Here is a 16,044-nt window from a genome sequence, read left to right as displayed (position 1 = left end):
GCCGGACACGGCATCAACACAGTATGTGAGGGGCGTAACATTTCAGTCACACGCTTGAGTTATTTGGCCAATCACAACACACTGGCCAATCAGAGCACACCTCGCTTTTTCAGACCGATGAGCTTTGTAAAAATCAACGCGTTTCAGAAGGCGGGGCATAGAGGAGAAACAATAATGTACAGTATGTGGAAAATAATGTGTTTTTTTTACTTTAAACCGCATAAACACATTTCATTACACCAAATACACAAAATAATGTTCTTTTTAGCAGCATCATATGACCCCTTTAAATGGTTCTGTTCTTATAACATTACATTTGTTTTTAGTTTTTTTACAATATTAAATTTTTTGGTGGATATCACACGTTTGGACCTCACTGTATGACAGACTATTCTGAGTTGCAAAAGATGCATTTTCACTTTTCAGAATTGCAGGAAATGGTTTTGAGAAAGCATACGTGTGTGTGTGCGTGTGAAGAGGGATGGTTATGACAACAGCTCCATTACACATACACATACATAACACGGGTGAGTGTGATCTGTCAGATGCAAAGAGCCCAGACTAAGTGTGAAAAGTGGAGAGGTTCAAGTGCTGTGATCGGCTGTTCATAAGCTTCACACTGGAATCTCGTGGATAGATTTCGGACACTAATGAATGAACATGCCTCTCATCTGAGTTGCTTTTACCAAGTTTGTTTCCCTCATTCTTTATAAACATTTCTCATTTCTGTTAAAGTGACTAGCCATGAGTTATGTTACACTGTACACTAGAGCCCGACCGATATATCGTTTAGCCGATATTATCGGCCGATATGATATGCCGCCGATACGCCGCCGTTATGGGTGGTTAAATTCGCGGTCCAGCTCCGACCGATCTAGCGATCCCGGGGGGCTACCGACACGCGGAGGGTGGCGATCAAGAGTGCTCCTCGAGCTGAAGGGATCCCCCAAATTTGGTGGAGATCCGCCGGCGCGTTCGCGAGATAGTGACACCAGCCAACACTTTCACTTCAGTAAGGAGGTCTCTTGTTCAGGCAGCAGCATTCAAGCATGGTCTTATTCGACCGTAAGTGCCCTGTGAAGTGGACTTCACATGATATTCCGCCATGATTCCAGTTCCAAGGGAACGTACGCGTTACATTCATAGGGCATTAAAGTGCGTGAGACGTGAATTTATATTTATTTACAGAGTTAAATTATATCACACTTCACACTTCTCTAGTAAGTTTCGTCAGTGTGTGAAGACAGTAGCGCAAATCCGTGAATGAATGTTCCAAAGTGAAATAAACTTCAGCGGAATAAAGTTGAATGGAATTGAATTAAAGTTGAATAAACTTCAACTTTACTGTGCAGTGCACTGATGTCAGACTCATTTTGAATAAAGTTTATTGTTAAATAGTTAAATGCCCTGCCTCCATCATTACATATCTTTGTCATGTCATTATAAGTGTTTGATCACCACATTTGAGTGATCATTGCAAAAAATGTGTTTATGTATATATATTCTGTTTATGTATATACTGTGTGTATTCTATATATAGTACCAGTCAAATGTTTGGACACACGAATGGGAAAGTGTCCAAACTTTTGACTGGTACTGTACTATAATATACACAAAGAATATCGGCCGATATATCAATATATTTTTACTCCCAAATATCGGTATCGGCCCCAAAAATTCCATATCGGTCGGGCTCTACTGTACACATGCATAAACACACACACATAGATAGACAGTTGTCTGAAATGACTGTAATCCTGCAGTGACAGAGATGTTGAGCCGTCTGTGGAGTGAGAACAGAACAATAGCGTGTTAATTACTGCAACCCACATGAGCTGCATAATCCTGATACTGTACACGTGCCAGACAGCATGGAAACCGCAAGCCTGGAATACACACACAAACACGTGCTGAGAGAATAGGCTCAAGATATAGAGGCCGGATATGGGCCGTACACAGAGAAAAGCCTCACTGTTTCAACTTGGCAGTGAGTAAAAGAGAGTAGCACACTCTTGTTTCCTCTTTCAGATTCACTTGTTACACATAAAAACATTTTAACAACCAAATGTAAGCAAGTAAAAATCAGAAATGGCCTAGAAGGGTGAGTCTGGCTTGCTGTGGGGGTGATTGGGATATTTTAGGGGGGAGGGGTGTTCAATGCATTACCTCCCCTAGTTCAGTAATCATTTGCAACCCCATTCAGGTCCAAATTCACCCACCCGACATCCCCCCCTTCCATTCAGATCCCTCTGCACCCCCCTTATAATGAAAAGAAACAGGGTCATGGTGTGTGTGTGTGTGTGTGTGTGTGTGTGTGTGTGTGTGTGTGTAGACAATAGGGCAGATTGTGTGTGTGATCTATATTCCAGTGGTCTAGATTCAGTGGCTGTGTGCTAACACGGCAAGCCAGCTTATCAGTGGGAGACCTGCTCCTTCTGTCCTCCAGCAAAGACTGAGACGGATGCACACATATGTGAATGTCGAAAGTATGAACACACATGCCTGGTTACAACAGATAAAAGCAAAATATCATGAGGCCGGAGTGAGAGTTTCATTGCTCAGAGGCTGTTTTTTCATAGCCCAGGAAACTTAACTTAGTTCTTATTTATGCTAGTATCAAATAGTATCAAATGTTTCTGCTAAAATGTCTTAGATGAAAATAGACATATTTGAGACTATTGTTGACAGGTCCCATGTTGAGGGGGAGACATCCCAAAATATTCAGATTAGTGATTGGTCAATATGGGATTTACAATGGTTTATTCTTAAACTTGTCCCCTCAGACTTGAATATTTGGTTACATTTTTGATTTTTGATATTGTGTAAATAAATACTACAGTTCAAAAGTTTGATGCCAATTTAAAAAAATCTTACTGACCTTACAGAATATAGAATTAGGTGGAGAAATTTTGAGTTCATATTGAAATCATTGACTTTTTATTGCAGACTGTAGAGGGATGTTTCTCTCAGGAGAAAAGCTGAAGAAAAAAACTCTTATATTTCATTGCTGTCTTGGAGAAAAAGTTCAGATGCTACAAAAATCGCATTTGTATTTTTTGTACCAAAAAATAACAAAAATTTTACCAAAAACAAAAACTTTGGGATCTTGGCAAATCTTAGCACAGTTTGAGAATTGAAACTATTGAGATTTCATCCTTGACTCTAGAAGAGACACATAGTAGTTTACAGGAGTCTTTTTCTTAGAAGAACAATCTAAAGACTGATTTATACTTCTGCGTCGGACCTACGCCGTAGCTTACAAACACCCATACGCCGTAGCCTGACGTGCACCTCTCCAAAAATCTAACAGCGCGTCAATTCTACGCAGACCGCAAGCGCTGTGATTGGTCTGCAAGAACCCCTCCCTCCATATGTACTTGAGTTTTGTGTGTGTTTATTTGTACTTTAATATAGTTTAATGTTACACCTTCTTATATAAAATAAAACAACGCAAAGAACAAGTGTCTTATTTATTATACTACATAGCATTATACATCAGTAGTTGTCCGCAACAAACAATGTTGATCTGCCGTGGTACAAGTCCTTGTGCAGATTGAAAGAATGCCATCATCTCCTGTTCCGTTGTTGTCTCCTTTTTGTAGTTTTAAATAATGATTTAATGATTTGATATTTATTTGCCTGAAAACTGACGCATAGCCTACAGCGTAAAGGCTACGGCGTAAAGGCTACGACGTAGGTCCGACACAGAAGTATAAATCAGCCTTAAGACTTTAGCAAAACTCTCCATTTCATCTAATTGCGGCCTAGAAGAAAAGATTAAGCGATTAAAGAGATCTCTTTTGCGATTTTTCGTTCCTATGAGCCTGTATTAGAGTAGAAGCAGGGAGGATGCTTCGGATGAGCTGTACCGGAGAGCTCCTTGGTAACCAAAGCACAAATGAACAGAGGGGCATATACTACACCCCTCCCTCCGAGCCCCAGGGAGTGAGTGAGTGAGTGAGTGAGTGTGTGTGTGTGTGTGTGTGTGTGTGTGTGTGTGTGTGTGTGTGTGTGTGTGTGTGTGTGTGTGTGTGTGTGTGTGAGTGTGTAAGGGAGGAGGAGGTGTTTCCCAGGGTTGGGTTGAGGGTGTGTGTATATGTAGGAGGGGCTCATTGTGGAGTCGATAAGCGTTGATCAAATGGGGAGAGGCGCATACTGACTTGTTGGTAAGAGGACACAGGTTTGTCGACACACACTACTCTTCCAGCGCTCCTGTGTACTGGGAGGCCGTGACAATTGTACACTGGGTCCACCTGCCTCTCACACCGGAATAATGGTGTTCATTGGGACTTCGCTCAAGTCAGTCATTAAATACTTCAAACGCAAGGGTAAGAACTCTTTGACCATGTTCCTTCAGTGCTGTCTGATGAAGATCAAACAGGTTTCTGGTTAGTTTTGTGAACTTGTTTGAATAGCTATGTGTTTTATTGATCTGTCAGCTAGTGGTTTATTTAAAATTTAAGTGATTTCATTAAATGTGTCAGATTGTCTGGCAGATCAGTACTTTGATTGTCAGGTGTGTAAGTTCAGAGTTCATAAAGAGCTGTAAATCTGTATCGCAACATGGACAGATGAGTCATTTCCTGTACACTTAATAGACAAACCTGTTAACACCTTGATGCTGTTTATGATGACCAGAGAATTACCTTTTCACGCATAAATTGTGGTTGTGTGCATATTTTATTATACCTAATCTGGTTTCAAATATTTGCATTAGGCAAAGCACAATATATTAGTAGCATATCAGTCATCAGTCGGTAATATATTACAAAAAAATTTATTTAATTTATCTGTACTGGTCAATATTAAATTGTACTATGTGACTATGTGCATGCTCAGTTCCCTCCTAGTTTTACATTTAGATTACTTTTGGCCTTCATCTCATTTTCTGTTAAAGTTAATCTTTAATAATACAAATTTTAATAACACTGTTAAATTTAATATTTTTCAGATCCCAGAATATTTAATTAAATATTATTATAATATAGAAATCGTGTATTAGAAAAATAGAAATGAAAAAATACTAAATATGTTACGAATATTGTAAATATATTTTTTAAAATATTTTAATGTCTTAACTGTATTAATCATTATTTATTGTCTGTGCATCACTAATCAACATAGTCACAATTTGTGATCTACTAAAACCTTTAGTTCATTGCCATTAAATGCTTTAATTAATAAGATTACATTAAATAGCATGCTTTCATATAACATAATCCATTATTAATTATAATTTTTAATAAATATTTAGTCTCAGTAGTACAGAGCGTAATAAACTTTTTTAAAAATTATTATTCATTTTTAATAATGCTAATTTATTTTCTGAGCCGCCAAAATTCGGTGGATGAGCTCATCCATATTCCAGTGTTACACGTGGTGGATGGTGATTGCAAAGTGTGTGTGTTTTGTGTGGATACGAGCAGGACCAGAGAGATTATGGGAGTTTTGAATAGGCTGATTCTGAGTGCTAAGCTCAGGCTGATGTAGAGATTGATGTTGGGCACAATGCAGGTTTTTGTTCCTGCTGCCGCTCTCCTCACTCCCTGCGAGCACACAGACAGGTTTTAATGGGTTGTGGACTGGGCTATCTGAGTGGGAGTGTGTGTATTGCCTATTCTGGAATCAACTGATATTTATTGTAGGCACTTCAAAGAGCTTGCTCGCTCACTTTTATCTCTCCCACTGAGTATGAAGGTTGTTTAAATGCTTTTTGTGTATCTGGTTTTGTTGTCCAGCAAATGGTATTGTTGGTAGAATGAATAAATGTGTTTAGGTATCCTTTTTGCTTTTTTTCTGCCATGTGTGCAGGAGAACTTTTTGAAAACAGTTGTTATTTTTGCAATTTGCATAAATTGGTAACATAAATTGTGCACTTTATGCACATGCCAAGAATTAAGGATAGAGCTCGAATGATGTTCCAGTTCTGTGGAGTTCTGTTTGTGCAGATTTTGCGTTGGTCTGGTTATGTGACAGAGTGAGCTGGGGGTTGTGACGGTGAGGAAATTTTCCCACCGGTTAATCGACGTGTGACAACATTGGTAATACCGGTATCACCACGGAGAGTGGGGGCGTTCCCTCTTTTCTTTGCTTTCCTTCACTTTTAAATAGCTTGTAAAAGCGGCGTGCGCATTTTACTTTCACTTTCAAATAGCGGCAATTCAGAGTAAAGGAATTGTTCGTTTTTAGTTTGTTTGAATTTTCCCTCTTTTCCTCGCTTTCCTTCGCTTTTAAATAGCTTAAAAGCGGCGTGCGCATTTTACTTTCACTTTCAAATAGCGGCAATTCAGAGTAAAGGAATTGTTCGTTTTTAGTTTGTTTGAATTTTCCCTCTTTTCCTCGCTTTCCTTCGCTTTTAAATAGCTTAAAAGCGGCGTGCGCATTTTACTTTCACTTTCGAATTAGCGGCAATTCTGCGCCAATTGCTTGAATGCAACAACAAAATACAACGTCAAACTCATTTTAGCGTATGTATAAAACATAGAACCTTTATTAACAAAACAAATAAAAATACACCATGCTATAGGGCAGGCTATGCCTAATATAAAATAACAAATAACTTACATGAAGTTTAAATCGGTATACAAAACTGGAAATAAGAAAAATGTATAATATATAACCAAATAAATAAGAAAGTAGAACGTTTCTTAGCAAAACGAGTAAGAACGCTTGGAGGCACGGCATACACCTTGATGTCAAATAAAATAAATAAATGACACAAAGTTTAAATAAAGTAAAAATCAGCAAACAATGTGCAACTAATTAAATAAGAAGCAAATATTTTTTAAAAACTTCCAAAATCAGATAAACGGCAAAAGTCAACAGGCTTTTCAAAATCCAAAATATTGCCAAACAGGCGCTTTTGCATTTCGTTTCTAAACTAAATCATCCGCGATCGTCTTGTCTGTCTCAGCCCACTCTTCTTGTCAGTCAGCTCGACTCACTGGATAAATGAAATCTGATCTGTGATGCGACTGTCATTCGGCACGCTGCATTGAGCAGCCGCATTCAGTTTTTAATTGTAGTGTCTGTTCTTTTACTGAACTAAATTATTTTTATTACTATAAAAAATCTAAACGACGGTGGGGGTCGGTGACGCGGTGGGCAAGTGACGTAACCGGTGTTGCAGCTTAACACCGGTATCACCGTGCAAGCCTAGTTAGATGAAGCCATGATCACATAACATTTAGGTACTAACCCGAGGCAAACTCAATGCATCAATATTTCCGACTGTGGACTCATTCCAGGAACAAGCCGGTGATTCGATTTTTGTTCAAAATGCTTAATAATACACAGCTAAAAGCTAAATGCCTCTGCTCTTTTGACTTGATGTTTGGTGGCCTCACAGACTTTAAACAGTTCATTTATGTCCTAAACAAGAGAGATCATGTGAACCTGCAGCACTTGTTAGATGATTGTGTCATTCACGGCTGTATTTGTAACGTGTGTTTTTCTGCAGTACTAAATGCCCTCTGCATCCTCCCTTGTGTTTGTCTGCTTTGTTCTGTCTGATGTCTGCACATTTACAGATGATGCCTTTGAGGAGAAAGTGTCTCTCTGAAGCCCACAATTGATTTGAACAGCAATAAGTTCAAAGGCTCAGTGTTGTGGTCAATAAACAGAGAAAATGAAAAAACATGTTTTCACACTTTGATTGCAAGGTTGATTGCTTGAGTTTGATTCCAGCACCTTCCCCCTGTCCCACTGGTGTCTTTTCATATTGTACTTTTGGATCCAAACTTCTGTACGTTAACATAATACTTTTACTCACCAAGGATGGATTAAATTAATCAAAAGTGACAGTGACATCATGGTTTCCAGAAAGAATATTCAAAAGTATAACTGTTTTGGCTGCTGAAAAGTCTGCTTTAAATATATTAGAAAATACTTTATTATTATTATTATTTTTCTAATTATATATCATGTTACTGTTTATTTTACTATATTTTTGATCAAATAAATGCAGCCTTGGTGAGCAACAAGACTTCTTTCAAAAACAAATTTTTTTAAATGTACAAATTAATTAAACATGTAATTATTCAATTGTAATTATATTTATTATTCTGTATTTTTATTCTATTTGATTATTATTTTATCTATTTTATGACTTTTTTGTTTAGTTTTTAGGATTATAATTTTATTTTATTTATTTATTTTTAATTTTCAAATTGAAAACTAAATTTAAAAAAATCTCCTACACAGAAATCTCCTGTACAGAAGCCCTTGGTAGATTAATTTGCAGTCACACATCAGTATGTGTTAGTCTCTCTGAAGAGTAAGAAATCACTTCTATATTGAAAGTCCTGATGACTTATGAATAAACACAATGGCCTCCCGCGGGCTCTTCTTCTCAGTCTGGCAGCTCTCACATGATGGGCCATCACGGTCTAACGGCCCAGTGCCACCTGTGCACACACAGCTTCTCACACCTGTGAGAAAACTCCCACCACTGCTCCTCTACTGCCCCTTCCTCTCACGTTAAAACGAGCAGCCTGTTGTTTTTGTTTGTTTGCTGTCGGGACAGCTGGTGGTTCGAGCTCCAGGGGTCTTTCCTCCATCTTTACCTCATAGCCCATTTGCACCTCGTCAAGCTTGTACTGGTCTTCTTGTTCACTTTAAGTCACACTCTGGTTCAAGTTTTTAGGGTTCACTCAGTTAAATTTTAACACAAGATCGTAGCCAACTTTAAAACAAAATGAAAGCGTTCAAGAGTCCTTTTGGCTTTGTTTTGACTCACAGTTAGTCCACAAATGGACACAAATGGTCACTATTACTTGCATTTGGTTATATGTGCATGTTCTTTGCATTAGGTGGCATGAGATTAGCTACAAGTAAACAAGTATGTTCAATGTTTATTGCGGCATATAAATCATTTTTAACCTTTGTGTGTTTTTTTAGCTGTTTCTAATCTGGATGAAGAGAAAAAGTGGACTGTGCACTACACGGCTCCATGGCACCAGCAGGAGAACGTCTTTCTGCCGGGCTCCAGACCGGCCTGCGTGGAAGACCTGCACCGCCAGGCCAAAGTGAACCTGAAAACGGCTCTCAGAGGTAAAAGCTTCACACCTTACACACCAGAATCAACTTCGAACCTGCTGCAGCTCTCATGACATCAGCATTGCTATGGAACAAACACACTGAGCAGCAGGTGAACGTGCCCATGATGTCATTCATGCTCACTGGACACCTGTGAAATGGCCTGTTAGTGACATCCAGGGGTCGATTTAGCAGTACAGATCAAGGTTCGATTAGCAGATTTTGGCCTAGACTTTAATTGTAAACCGAGACTGATCTAGCAGTGCAGGTGGTTTATGTAAAGCCTGATTAATTATACAGGAGCAGGTGTGTAGGTCATATTACTATAATAGAGACTGCAGGCCTTCAGATGACAGAAAGGAAGACTGGAAGACATGAAAACAGGTAGATCTGTACCATCAAACACTTTTCCCAATGCTGTTTAAACTTCTCACTCACATTTTCTTTTCTGACAGTCTCTCTTTGATTATGAAAAAAGTTAGTGCTTAAACACTTTTTATGACAAGTTAAAAAGTGTTTGTAAACTTGCTTGTCTCTTTAAAGTCTTAGCTGACAAATATGTGTTGATGGAAACCATAAAGGCTTGGCAAACAAAATAAATGCTAGTTTTGGCTTTTTAACAGTATGTCTATTTATTTTACACTGTCTGGATTTGTCTCTTATGTTTATTGCTCTTGTGCGTGGGTGCCCAAACTTTTTAATATGAAGGGCCAAAAATCCAATTGGCTGTGAGTTCAAAGTAAATGTTGCATTATATCCAAATATGTGTTATATGTTTTACATTTTTAATTATTTAAACATTTAAATGACAATTTTTTTTAAATGTTTCAACTATTTTTTAATCATGCACTTACAGTTTTTATATTTTAATGCAAGAATAAAACTTAAAAAACATTGCTCTGTTTGTTTAAGCATCTTGACCAGCCCGACACAGCAATTGTGAGAATTAGTTTTTTTGGCAAATGGCGAATGAACGACCCATTTGAATGAACCTGTTTGCAAAAATTAAGCTTTAGCGTTAGTTCTGGCAGGTCACGTGAGTCAAGCTTGCATCAGCTGATTCTCAGCTGATCACATCTACCTATAGGAATACGACACCTATCGCGGCATTCCTATATAAGCTGTATTCAGTATTATTCAGCAGCTTTTCAGCTTGCTTCGGAGCAAATTACCCTCCTCCATCCCCAGCTCCACCTTTTGCCACAGTCAGGACTTAGCTTTCTGATATTCCTTGCTAATCAGACTCCTTTATCTTGAATAAAGTGTTACACTTAAATATCATTGAGTACATTAATGATATCTGCCTTGTTCTGTTCTGTTAACCCTGGGGGGTTATTATTGTTGCTCTCCCTGCTCATTCATGACAGGCTGCATGGATGGGCAGGGAGGTTTTTTGCCCAGAACAGAACCATACCGCCAAACCAAACTTTATGCTAAGTATCTATCATTTTGACGATAGTGGTCCTGACAGAACAATTCAATACTTTTGCAATTCGGTTTGGTGCCATTAGTGGCACAGAAATGACACACTTCAGCTGTTTAATGGGGTGCATCGCACAGCTGCAGTGCAGTGTCATAAAATGAAAGTCAGGAAATTAGGAAAGACATGCAGCAGATGAGCGAGTGTTTGTCAGCAGAGAGAGTCCTGCTTGATTCAGCTGACTGGATGACTGAAGGGATTGTGGGATGTGTACCAAGGGGACGTAGCTGCCATCTGCAACAGTTAGCTTAAAAAGCCAGTATGATGCAGTCTGCACATTGTCAAACACACATACAAACATACAGAGCAGAACACATCTCGGTCTACTCTTTTCTAATCTCTTTACCAGGCCCGTCTAACAGCAACCATACTTTTTTTGTAAAGTTAGTGTAAAGGCACTGAGTAAAATTTTAATTGAATTGTTTTGTTATTAGTTGGATCAAACAATTTCTCTTGACATTGTTCCTTATTTTCATGATTAAAAATGGTGCGTTCACTCTCGGACCACTAGAGGGAGCCAAATAAACACTATCTACTTCTATGCTTCAATTCATGTTTGAAAGTTCTTAAAAAGTTCCTTTCAAACTTGTCCTGATGTATCTGCTCTGTTCCCACAGAATGTGATAAACTAAGAAAAGATGGCTTCCGCACCTCACAGTACTACTCACAGGGGCCCACTTTCTCAGGCTCCACAAACTCCCAACATGAGGACGAGGATATCGAAGATGATGACGCTGATAAAAAGGTAGGCATATTTAAGAATTTTTTTCTGGTTATTAGTATTGGTTTTAAACAGATTTAATAATATAGTTTATAATATGTTTACATATACTGTATGTATATGTACTAAATATGTAGCCACTACAATAAGCTTATTTAACGCATTTTATATATAGTTCAAAAAATGCTTTTATCTATGCCAGGTTTCAATGTACTAAAACATTTTCCAGTGTTTTTCGCTGTATATTTTAATGTTTTGATGCCTGATTTAAAAGGAAAAAAACATGAATTCAACTGGTGTTAAGTGTATTATTTGTTAGAATAGATCTACAATATTTGCCATCATATTAATTATTGGCCATAAAAAGAATGATCTGTTATAAAATCAGTACAGAACGTGTCTGTGTTTTTTTTTTTTTTTTTTTTCCCCCCCCCCCCCCCAACCCAAATGCATAACCCTAAACACTGACTGTGTAGCAGCATGTAGGGTTTGGCTACCCTCTGCTGGAGAGAGTGTCTGCCTGCAGAAGGGTTCTGGGTACTGAATCACAACCTCCCACATGTGCCTCTGTGGAGTTCCTGCCTCAGTTCTTCAGTATCTCTGCTGGCTTCATTAATGTTGTCAGCCATGTGTGGCCCCATTATGAGAGCTGAACCCCAGGAGACTGACACTCTAATGAAACTATTACTTAGAATGTGCTAGAAAGCAACGACTACACTTGTGTTATTTACTGAGATTTTTCGTTCTACAAAGCTGCTGTTCAGCTTGTGCGCATTGAACATGGGTTTAAAAGAAAATGACTTTTATTGAATGGATTCAAAAATTATGTGGTTTTGTTTATAGCACGGCAATCTTAACCTTGCCCTCATTCTCCCTCATTTCTTTATCGCTCCTAATCACACTGCGTTCAGGGGCCCTGGAAAGGTCAGTCCCTGAAAAAGCAAAGATTCAGGGATCCTTTTGTCCTCCTACTACCCTTAGCCCTCCCTAAACGATCCCATGCCCTTTTAACCTTCTTTACCACCCTAGACCTGCTTTCCCAGCCCATTGGTTAACAGTGCTGGACTGGCCTTATACTTATGTTACTCTTTCCTTTTACTTGTCCTTTTTTCCCCTCTTTTTTCACATTTCAATATGTTTTTTCCATGGCTTAACATAATATACATAAAAATTGTTTGCTGCTTTTGAAAAGGCTTTTGTTGCTTTGTTATTTTTGGTTTTAAATTTAAAAATTCATTTAACTATTTTATTGGAGCAAGCTTTTGTAGAAGTAGTCACTTGTCATTCCACTCTGACTGAGGCAGGACAGGTAATAAAATGCTGAAACATACAACAAGACCTCAGGCAGCTGTGAATAGGTTTTGGACTATTGTTAGTGACCTGGGTGGATAATTAAATGTATTGTAATGATTTAACTACAGTTGGTTTGTTAGGGAGGCTGAGGGAGGCCCAGGTGTTACATTGAAACTTCAGATGGTTCACTTGTAACCCTGCTGCGAATTGCGTTCCCATTTCAGAATTACAATGCGTGAATGGAGTTTTAACGCCTCACTGGGTTTTCCCCCTCTCAGCTCCCGTTCTCTATTCTTTCTCTGAGTTTCTCAGTGTGTTTATGTGAGTGCGTGGATTAATGGTTAGCTGCCCGTGAAACTGCTCTGTATACTCCTGGAGTTCCAATAAGTCGGAGCACATAACCCTTGGCTAAAGTTAAAAAGAAATAAGGGGTATAGGACCCTGAAACTGCCTACCAGTCTCAAAAATGCCTTAGTTTTCATTTTTTTTCTGCTTGCTTATATCTTTAAGCCCCCTGCAGTCATGAAACTCACTGTATTTTCACCTCTTTTCCAGTCCACAGCATCTTCAGGAGAGGAAGAGAAAGACACCTGCCAAATGAGAGCACAGAGTCCAGTGCAGGTGGAGGCGGTTGAGATTGGTGGACAAATGTCACGGTCCAAAGCTCCGCCCCTACCCACTCCAGAAGAGAAGATGAGGCAGCAGGCTCAGGCTGTTCTCACAGATATTGTCCCCATCAATGTCACAGGTAAGAAATACATCCCGTCAGCTGTCAGTCAAACCAGCTAGCACTGCAGAAATGTTAAAAGTGTCACTTCCATGCTGTGTCTTCGATGTGTCCATATGTTTGTCAGCAGTGTTGGGAGTAACGCATTACAAAAGTAATAATATTACACTAGTATATTACTTTTTGCTGTAACGCAGTAATATAACGCATTACTAATCAAATTTGGGTAATATTATAACTCGTTACAATCTCAGTAACGCAAGTTACAACAACATATTTTAACTCAAAATAGCCCCAGAGAAAAAATTCCGCGGGTAAAATAGTTTATCTATTTCCTGTTGCTGGAATTAGATGGATGACTGCAGAGACGGATTCTACATTTGTGAGATGGACACATTCCTGTTATTTTCAGTTCATCGGAGAAAAGGATAAGAATGCATAGTCAGGTGCAATATGTGCGACACCAAACTCTCAACATGGAGAAATAGCACGAGAAAAACCTGGAAACATCTGGACTGGTGCCACTAACACTAAGCTATCGGAGAGAGCTGCGGGGTCGGAGAAGTGAAAAAAGGTGGCGGACGAGCGCAGACCAGCAACAAATTAAGTTGAACTAAAAATAACAAAATCTGTTTTTATTAAATCATATTAAATAGTATATATATATATAAAATGAATGAATATGCAAAATATTTGACTTAGCCTAATTAACAGATTAACAAAAATTAACAAACCGAAAGGAAAAGACTGAGAGATAGGCTATGCTGATGAGTTTGGTTCATAGGCTATTTGTGTGGCGCGGCGCTCTACGAAAGTCCACGGAAAGGAAACAGAGATGACAGAAATAAAGTAAACACATTGCCGTTTCAAATTATCTGTATGACCAAAAATAACATTTACATATAAACAAACAGTATTTTTTTGTTGTTTGTTTCTGCTGTTCGATCGCGCCGGCGCCTCACGCACACACAACATTTCAAACGTTGCAGCCTGTTCATTATCAGAATAAAATAGTCAACCAAACATATAGATGCACTGTTTTATTTAAATAGTGAGTAGCCTAATCCGTGCCAATCAGCCTGAGCTCGGGCCAAACACACATTTGCTCATGTGACGAGGATGTTTTTTAAGTGCGTTAAGTAAGCTTGGTTTACATATTAACTCAGTGTGTTTATGTGAGTGCGTGGATTAATGGTTAGCTGCCCGTGAAACTGCTCTGTATACTCCTGGAGTTCCAATAAGTCGGAGCACATAACCCTTGGCTAAAGTTAAAAAGAAATAAGGGGTATAGGACCCTGAAACTGCCTACCAGTCTCAAAAATGCCTTAGTTTTCATTTTTTTTCTGCTTGCTTATATCTTTAAGCCCCCTGCAGTCATGAAACTCACTGTATTTTCACCTCTTTTCCAGTCCACAGCATCTTCAGGAGAGGAAGAGAAAGACACCTGCCAAATGAGAGCACAGAGTCCAGCGCAGGTGAATGGGGTTGAGGTTGATGGACAAATGTCACGGTCCAAAGCTCCGCCCCTACCCACTCCAGAAGAGAAGATGAGGCAGCAGGCTCAGGCTGTTCTCACAGATATTGTCCCCATCAATGTCACAGGTAAGAAATACATCCCGTCAGCTGTCAGTCAAACCAGCTAGCACTGCAGAAATGTTAAAAGTGTCACTTCCATGCTGTGTCTTCGATGTGTCCATATGTTTGTCAGCAGTGTTGGGAGTAACGCATTACAAAAGTAATAATATTACACTAGTATATTACTTTTTGCTGTAACGCAGTAATATAACGCATTACTAATCAAATAATGGGTAATATTATTACTCGTTACAATCTCAGTAACGCAAGTTACAACAACATATTTTAACTCAAAATAGCCCCAGAGAAAAAATTCCGCGGGTAAAATAGTTTATCTATTTCCTGTTGCTGGAATTAGATGGATGACTGCAGAGACGGATTCTACATTTGTGAGATGGACACATTCCTGTTATTTTCAGTTCATCGGAGAAAAGGATAAGAATGCATAGTCAGGTGCAATATGTGCGACACCAAACTCTCAACATGGAGAAATAGCACGAGAAAAACCTGGAAACATCTGGACTGGTGCCACTAACACTAAGCTATCGGAGAGAGCTGCGGGGTCGGAGAAGTGAAAAAAGGTGGCGGACGAGCGCAGACCAGCAACAAATTAAGTTGAACTAAAAATAACAAAATCTGTTTTTATTAAATCATATTAAATAGTATATATATATATAAAATGAATGAATATGCAAAATATTTGACTTAGCCTAATTAACAGATTAACAAAAATTAACAAACCGAAAGGAAAAGACTGAGAGATAGGCTATGCTGATGAGTTTGGTTCATAGGCTATTTGTGTGGCGCGGCGCTCTACGAAAGTCCACGGAAAGGAAACAGAGATGACAGAAATAAAGTAAACACATTGCCGTTTCAAATTATCTGTATGACCAAAAATAACATTTACATATAAACAAACAGTATTTTTTTGTTGTTTGTTTCTGCTGTTCGATCGCGCCGGCGCCTCACGCACACACAACATTTCAAACGTTGCAGCCTGTTCATTATCAGAATAAAATAGTCAACCAAACATATAGATGCACTGTTTTATTTAAATAGTGAGTAGCCTAATCCGTGCCAATCAGCCTGAGCTCGGGCCAAACACACATTTGCTCATGTGACGAGGATGTTTTTTAAGTGCGTTAAGTAAGCTTGGTTTACATATTAAATAATAGTTTAGCATTCAAATACATCGCAAATATGGACACATTT

The 16,044-nt window shown here is 38.7% G+C and overlaps 1 protein-coding gene across 11 annotated transcripts in view; it reads left to right on the top strand.

Annotated features, from left to right (window-relative positions):
- The window catches only part of LOC107601600 (NHS-like protein 1), a 57,894-nt gene that overhangs the window by 26,838 nt on the left and 15,012 nt on the right, over window positions 1-16,044 (top strand). For 9 of the 11 annotated variants that reach the window (XM_016293892.1, XM_016293870.1, XM_016293861.1 and 6 more), the window contains 3 exons: window positions 8,899-9,051; window positions 11,134-11,261; window positions 13,086-13,278. In XM_016293892.1, coding sequence (XP_016149378.1) covers window positions 8,899-9,051; window positions 11,134-11,261; window positions 13,086-13,278 — 474 coding nt within the window. Of the gene's footprint in view, window positions 1-4,155; window positions 4,329-8,898; window positions 9,052-11,133; window positions 11,262-13,085; window positions 13,279-16,044 lie in introns of those variants that run through there. The other 2 variants (XM_016293918.1, XM_016293900.1) reach the window with 1 other exon arrangement.

The sequence above is a fragment of the Sinocyclocheilus grahami genome, unplaced genomic scaffold (assembly GCF_001515645.1).
Source record: "Sinocyclocheilus grahami isolate Dianchi unplaced genomic scaffold, SAMN03320097.WGS_v1.1 scaffold15.1, whole genome shotgun sequence".
Classification (NCBI taxonomy): Eukaryota; Metazoa; Chordata; class Actinopteri; order Cypriniformes; family Cyprinidae; genus Sinocyclocheilus; species Sinocyclocheilus grahami.
The sequence above is the reverse complement of the archived record's forward strand: the minus strand, read 5'-3'. Positions and strand labels throughout refer to the sequence as shown.